We start from the raw sequence: 7,774 nt of genomic DNA, 5'->3' as shown, positions 1-7,774 counted from the left end.
CCAGTGGCCTTGTCAGGATAATACTGAGCCCTAATGTCTCCTCCCAGTGGCCTTGTCAGGATAATACTGAACCCTAATGTCACCTCCTTGTCAGGATAATACTGAACCCTAATGTCACCTCCTAGTCAGGATAATACTGAGCCCTTATGTCTCCTCCTAGTGGCCTAGTCAGGATAATACTGAGCCCTAATGTCTCCTCCTAGTCAGGATAATACTGAGCCCTAATGTCTCCTCCTAGTGGCCTTGTCAGGATAATACTGAGCCCTAATGTCTCCTCCTAGTCAGGATAATACTGAGCCCTAATGTCTCCTCCTAGTCAGGATAATACTGAGCCCTAATGTCTCCTGCTAGTCAGGATAATACTGAGCCCTAATGTCTCCTCCTAGTGGCCTTGTCAGGATAATACTGAGCCCTAATGTCTCCTCCTAGTCAGGATAACACAGAGCCCTAATGTCCCCTCCTAGTCAGGATAACACTGAGCCCTAATGTCTCCTCCTAGTGGCCTTGTCAGGATAATACTGAGCCCTAATGTCTCCTCCTAGTCAGGATAACACAGAGCCCTAATGTCCCCTCCTAGTCAGGATAACACTGAGCCCTAATGTCTCCTCCTAGTGGCCTAGTCAGGATAACACTGAGCCCTAATGTCTCCTCCTAGTTGCCTAGTCAGGATAATACTGAGCCCTTATGTCTCCTCCTAGTGGCCTAGTCAGGATGATACTGAGCCCTAATGTCTCCTCCTAGTTGCCTAGTCAGGATAATACTGAGCCCTAATGTCCCCTCCTATTGGCTGGCTATCCAACCCTGAACAATTCGTAGTAGATCGACTAACTTTAATAACCTGAGCAGGTATTATTGGTCGAGGGAACCACGTGACATCACAACTTCAATATTTTTATTAGAATGTCATTTAATACAACATATTATCCATGTAGGTGGGGGTCCAGCTCGTTCCACGGAGGGCCTGGCGTCTGCAGGTTTTAGGTTCTTCCTTTCAGTTAAGACCTAGACAACCTGGTGAGGGTGAGTTCTTGACTAATTAGTGACCTTTAATTCACCAATCAAGTACAAAGGGGAGGAGGGAGAAACCCCTTCAGACACTCGGCCCTCCGTGGAATGGGGTTGGACACCTGAGCCAGACCATCAAAAAGCATCAAGAGTACAAAAACTGTTTTATATATTCCATAAAGCTGTGTTTGAACAGAATTTATAACAAGGTAATAATGATCTTGGGCATGAACTTAAAATACACAGAACTAAACGATTAGATGTTTAAACGTCTTCTAGAAAACAAAAACAAAAAAACAGTGAAAAGCAACAAATCCCACAACCATATTTTGGTGGACAGCCTGGATATGGACCATTTCTATATTCCTGAGCGTTCGTCCGACTCGTCCCGACATGTTCGCCACCGACACCGCGACCCGGTCAGAGAGGCTCTCGGCATTAAGAGCTTTAAACAGCTCAGTTACTCAGGAATAAAGAGCTCGGAGACACTCGGTTAAGGACAATATGACGACGAGTGAAACAACCTAATTGGCAACCTATTCCCAACACAGGGGCCTATGGGGCCTGGGCTAAAGTAGTGCACTATGTAGGGATTAGGGTGGCATTGGGGCCTGGGCTAAAGTAGTGCACTATGTAGGGATTAGGGTGGCATTGGGTCCTGGTCTATAGTAGTGCACTATGTAAGGATTAGGGTGGCATTGGGTCCTGGTCTATAGTAGTGCACTATATAGGGATTAGGGTGGCATTGGGGCCTGGGCTAAAGTAGTGCACTATGTAGGGATTAGGGTGGCATTGGTTCCTGGTCTATAGTAGTGCACTATGTAGGGATTAGGGTGGCATTGGTTCCTGGGTCTATAGTAGTGCACTATGTAGGGATTAGGGTGGCATTGGTTCCTGGGTCTATAGTAGTGCACTATGTAGGGATTAGGGTGGCATTGGTTCCTGGGTCTATAGTAGTGCACTATGTAGGGATTAGGGTGGCATTGGTTCCTGGTCTATAGTAGTGCACTATGTAGGGATTAGGGTGGCATTGGTTCCTGGGTCTATAGTAGTGCACTATGTAGGGATTAGGGTGGCATTGGTTCCTGGTCTATAGTAGTGCACTATGTAGGGATTAGGGTGGCATTGGTTCCTGGGTCTATAGTAGTGCACTATGTAGGGATTAGGGTGGCATTGGGTCCTGGTCTATAGTAGTGCACTATATAGGGATTAGGGTGGGTCCTGGTCTATAGTAGTGCACTATGTAGGGATTAGGGTGGGTCCTGGTCTATAGTAGTGCACTATATAGGGATTAGGGTGGGGCCTGGGCTAAAGTAGTGCACTATGTAGGGATTAGGGTGGCATTGGTTCCTGGGTCTATAGTAGTGCACTATGTAGGGATTAGGGTGGGTCCTGGTCTATAGTAGTGCACTATGTAGGGAATAGGGTGGCATTTGGAGCGTACTGTAGCCCCTCCAGTCTCCTCGACATTAGTGTCCACTGCCACAGGTGTTTTATTGAAATGTTTAAGAGTAAATCAAAGTTGAAACCCTCTTCCCTTGTTCTATGAGAGGGGGAACTGTTTCTTAATGCACAGAGGACATTACACCTTAAAGGCAGTTTGTGGATGTACAACCTAAAACCCTCTTCCCTTGTTCTATGAGAGGGGGAACTGTTTCTTAATGCACAGAGGACATTACACCTTAAAGGCAGTTTGTGGATGTACAACCTAAAGAGAGAGTACAACAGGTGTGTGTGTGTCTGTACAGGTGTGTGTGTCAGGGACTCTGTAAAAGTGTGTGTGTGTGTGAGTGTGTGTCAGGGTCTCTGTAAAGGTGTGTGTGTGTGAGTGTGTGTCAGGGTCTCTGTAAAGGTGTGTGTGTATAGGTGTGTCTCTGTAAAGGTGTGTGTGTACAGGTGTGTCTCTGTAAAGGTGTGTGTGTGTGTGTATAGGTGTGTCTCTGTAAAGGTGTGTGTGTGTGTGTACAGGTGTGTCTCTGTAAAGCTGTGTGTCAGTGGAAGCCGATGCGCAGCGCCTTGTTCTTGACCATGGTGAACTTGGAGACGAAGACGGCGGCGTGGGCGGGGCTGACCAGGTAACGGTAGGTCTTGGTGACGGCGGGCGGAGGCTCGGCCGGGGTGATGGGAGGAGCCTGCTGGAGGGACGAGGCCGACGGGGAGAGGAACGCAGACGCACGAGTCACATAGTCCACCAGGCGACCATACTGCTGCTCTGACAACCACTCCCTCCCACTGTCACCCTGAGGGGGGGAGGGAGGGAGAGGAGGAGGGGGGGAGGAGAGAAATAGAGGAAGGGGGAGGAAGAGGGGGGGAAGGAGAGAAAGAGAGGAAGGGGGAGTAAGAGGGGGGGAGGAGAGAAAGAGAGGAAGGGGGAGGAAGAGAGAAAGAGAGGAAGGAGGAGGAAGGAGAGAAATAGAGGAAGGGGGAGGAGAGAAAGAGAGGAAGAGGTTTAGTGATGTTTCCTGCATGTTCTGAAATCTGAATATTTTAGTTCACTGTAGTTGGCCAAGGATAAACACGTCTGCTGAATGACCATATAGTGATCACCCTCCCCTCCCCTCACAACCCCTACCCTCCCTCACCCTCCCCTCCCCCCCTACCCTCACCACCCCTACCATCCCTCACCTCACCCCTACCATCCCACCACCCCTACCTCACCCTCTCCTACCCCCCTCACCACCTCTCATCCCCCCTCACCCCTACCATCCCATCCCCCCTACCTCTACATCGTTGGTGAGTCTCTGCTGCTGCAGCGTGAGGGTCAGCGCTCTCAGGTCGTGGGGGTCTTGTTGACAGGCCACCTCGGTGATGGGGAAGGCCTGCTGTTGTGTGTCTTCAGACAGACTGACCACAAACACCACCTCCCCTGTCAGCAGCAGACACCCAGCATGCTCCTGACCCGACCCGGACACGATCACCACCTCCAGGGACATGTGAACCTCTGGACGACCCAGGGACTGGAGCATCTTCCTGGGGAGTGGAGGGAGGAAGAGAAGACAGAGGTCAGCCGACAGATGAATATACAAGATCCCATTAGACCACATGACCATAGGTGACCAGTATGTCCATACAAATGTATACACACATGTTAAGTCACTAGATATGTTATACCTATTCAAACACTACCACACATGTTAAGTCACTAGATATGTTGTACCTATTCAAACACTATCACACATGTTAAGTCACTAGATATGTTGTACCTATTCAAAAACACTATCACACATGTTAAGTCACTAGATATGTTGTACCTATTCAAACACTACCACACATGTTAAGTCACTAGATATGTTGTACCTATTCAAACACTATCACACATGTTAAATCACTAGATATGTTGTACCTATTCAAAAACACTATCACACATGTTAAATCACTAGATATGTTGTACCTATTCAAACACTACCACACATGTTAAGTCACTAGATATGTTGTACCTATTCAAACACTATCACACATGTTAAATCACTAGATATGTTGTACCTATTCAAACACTATCACACATGTTAAATCACTAGATATGTTGTACCTATTCAAAAACACTATCACACATGTTAAATCACTAGATATGTGTGTGTGTGTGTGTTATAGAGTTCAGTTCTTACCAGACGTATTTGACGTGACTGTTGGGGACCGGGGCTGTGTGTGTGTGTGTGGGTGGGTGTATATGTGTGTGTGTGGTGTGTGTGTGTGTGGGTGTGTGTGTGTGTGTGTTACAGAGTTCAGTTCTTACCAGACATATTTGACGTGACTGTTGGGCGCGAGGGCTGACTTCTGGTCTGCTGGGAGGTACAGCTGTTTGGGGAGCTGCCAGAGACCAGCCCCATGAAGGATACCTGCTCAGGACAACAACACACACACACACACCACACCACACCACACACACACACAGAGTATATCAAAGCAGAAAGGTTCAGTGTACAGTAGACTAGCCCCTACTCAGTCTCCAAGACCCACAGGATGAGTGTGTTCCTGTGTGTGTGTGTGTTCCTGTGTGTGTGTGTGTGTGTTCCTGTGTGTGTGTGTTCCTGTGTGTGTGTGTGTGTTCGTGTGTGTGTGTGTGTGTTCCTGCCCTGTGTGTTGTGGGTGTGTACTCTAGCAGTGTGTGTGTGTATCAAAACATTTTCACTGTGTTTTAGTGTGTTTATGCGTGTGTGCCCTAGGGTACATTCCAAAATACACACACACAGAGTGTGGGTATGTGTGTAGCTAGCTAGGGGTGCTAGATTAGCATCAGTCCCCGGGGTCCCATGGTTCTGACACACAGAGTGTGGGTATGTGTGTAGCTAGCTAGGGGAGCTAGATTAGCATCAGTCCCCGGGGTCCCATGGTTCTGACACACAGAGTGTGGGTATGTGTGTAGCTAGCTAGGGGAGCTAGATTAGCATCAGTCCCCGGGGTACCATGGTTCTGACACACAGAGTGTGGGTATGTGTGTAGCTAGCTAGGGGAGCTAGATTAGCATCAGTCCCCAGGGTCCCATGGTTCTGACACACAGCTGCTCACTTAATTTAAGATTTATGTTCTGTCGCGCTGAGCTGTTAGTGCTGGCTAACACAAAAACTCACCCTCTCCTCACCCCTTCCTCCCCTCTCCTTTCCTCCCTCCCTCCCCCTTCCTCCTCTCCCTACTCCCCCCCGTCTTTAATAAACCCTCAACTCCTCCAGAACAGATCTCCAGCTCAGTGACATCATTGGGGCTGTCAGCAGCAGCTCTGCTCTCCAGGGCCCAGTTAATAAACCCCCCAGGGCCCAGTTAATAAACCCTCCAGGGCCCAGTTAATAAACCCTCCAGGGCCCAGTTAATAAACCCTCCATGGGGCCCAGTTAAAAAACCCTCCAAGGCCCAGTTAATAAACCCTCCAGGGCCCAGTTAATAAACCCTCCAGGGCCCAGTTAATAAACCCTCCATGGGGCCCAGTTAAAAAACCCTCCAAGGCCCAGTTAATAAACCCTCCAGGGGGCCCAGTTAATAAACCCTCCAGGGGGCCCAGTTAATAAACCCTCCAGGGGGCCCAGTTAATAAACCCTCCAGGGCCCAGTTAGTAAACCCTCCAGGGGGCCCAGTTAATAAACCCTCCAGGGCCCAATTAATAAACCCTCCAGGGGGCCCAGTTAATAAACCCTTCAGGGCCCAGTTAGTAAACCCTCCAGGGGGCCCAGTTAATAAACCCTCCAGGGCCCAGTTAATAAACCCTCCAGGGCGGACTGGAGGTGTGTCAGGCCTGAATAAACTGTGTTGGGTGGACTGGAGGTGTGTCAGGCCTGAATAAACTGTGTTGGGTGGACTGGAGGTGTGTCAGGCCTGAATAAACTGTGTTGGGTGGCCTGGAGGTGTGTCAGGCCTGAATAAACTGTGTTGGGTGGCCTGGAGGTGTGTCAGGCCTGAATAAACTGTGCTGGGTGGACTGGAGGTGTGTCAGGCCTGAATAAACTGTGTTGGGTGGACTGGAGGTGTGTCCACTACTGTTGAACAGTGAGTGATGTGTTACTAAACGATCTCAGGGACGTAAATAAAGAATTTGTTCTTAGTTTTAACCTGCCAGTGGTAAAATAAAAGCTCAAATAAAATGTTTTAAAAACATAAACAGCGAAGTGTGTGAACCCACCGTATCCCGTCTGCGAGACCAGCTCTGCAGCGCCCCCAATAGGTTTGGTAAAGACCCCCACGATGCCTTTCCCCACCCCAGAGATGACCCCTTTGGCCTTGCTGCCTGCTGAACTCTGCATCTCTGAACCCCGCTGGAAGTTCTGCATGGGTTGGTCCACGATGCCAGCTATCGCTCCTGGAGAGAACAGAGGATCACGTATTACAACAGAGGGTCACGTAGTACAACAGAGTGTCCTGTATTACAACAGAGGGTCACGTATTACAACAGAGTGTCATGTTGTACAACAGAGTGTCATGTAGTACAACAGAGTGTCATGTAGTACAACAGAGTGTCATGTTGTACAACAGAGTGTCATGTTGTACAACAGAGTGTCATGTAGTACAACAGAGTATCACGTATTACAACAGAGTATCACGTATTACAACAGAGTGTCATGTAGTACAACAGAGTATCATGTATTATAACAGAGTAATGTAGTACAACGGAGTATCATGTATTACAGTATTATTGGTTCCTGAAGTTCTGGTCTAAATCAAAGGGATATTGTATACCAGTAATGTTTGTGATTGACAGTGTGGATACAGCAGTCCCACTAAGGGATTTAACCTCCCAACCAATCACAACATGGTCCTTGGAGCCAGATATCCCCTGTCATAAGTAGCTGTTTCTCTCGTGTCTCTGAAACAGAGAGACCCTAGGTGTTTACTGGGACCATGCTGGTCTCCACAGTACCTACTGTCTGTCTTTGAAACAGAGAGACCCTGTTTATTGGGACCATGCTGGTCTCCACAGTACCTACTGTCTGTCTTTAAAACAGAGAGACCCTGTTTATTGGGACCATGCTGGTCTCCACTGTACCTACTGTCTGTCTTTGAAACAGAGAGACCCTAGGTGTTTATTGGGACCATGCTGGTCTCCACTGTACCTACTGTCTGTCTGGCTGAGTGACTGGCTAACTGACTGACTGTCTGTCTCCACTGTACCTACTGACTGTCTGGCTGAGTGACTGGCTAACTGAGTGACTGGCTGAGTGACTAGCTAACTGACTGTCTGTCTGGCTGAGTGACTGGCTAAGTGACTGACTGGCTAACTGACCGACTGTCTGGCTAACTGACTGACTGAGTGACTGGCTAAGGGACTGACTAACTGGCTAACGGG

At 48.6% G+C, this 7,774-nt stretch overlaps 1 protein-coding gene across 3 annotated transcripts in view; it reads right to left on the bottom strand.

The window, feature by feature from the left end:
* Window positions 1-877: 877 nt before the first annotated feature.
* Window positions 878-7,774, bottom strand: part of LOC149984734 (intermembrane lipid transfer protein VPS13B-like) — a 283,030-nt gene continuing 276,133 nt past the window's right edge. For all 3 annotated transcript variants that reach the window (XM_090215719.1, XM_090215714.1, XM_090215713.1), the window contains exons 36-39: window positions 6,614-6,790; window positions 4,739-4,841; window positions 3,726-3,975; window positions 878-3,245 (exon numbers count right to left, since the gene is read on the bottom strand). In XM_090215719.1, the coding sequence (XP_090071845.1) occupies window positions 2,997-3,245; window positions 3,726-3,975; window positions 4,739-4,841; window positions 6,614-6,790 (779 nt within the window). In that variant the 3' untranslated portion in view covers window positions 878-2,996. The remainder of the gene's footprint in view (window positions 3,246-3,725; window positions 3,976-4,738; window positions 4,842-6,613; window positions 6,791-7,774) is intronic.

This window comes from Oncorhynchus mykiss, chromosome 2, assembly GCF_057628025.1.
Source record: "Oncorhynchus mykiss isolate SJ-2025 chromosome 2, ASM5762802v1, whole genome shotgun sequence".
Classification (NCBI taxonomy): domain Eukaryota; kingdom Metazoa; phylum Chordata; class Actinopteri; order Salmoniformes; family Salmonidae; genus Oncorhynchus; species Oncorhynchus mykiss.
Note: the sequence above shows the minus strand (reverse complement) of the source record. Positions and strands in the feature narration are given on the sequence as shown.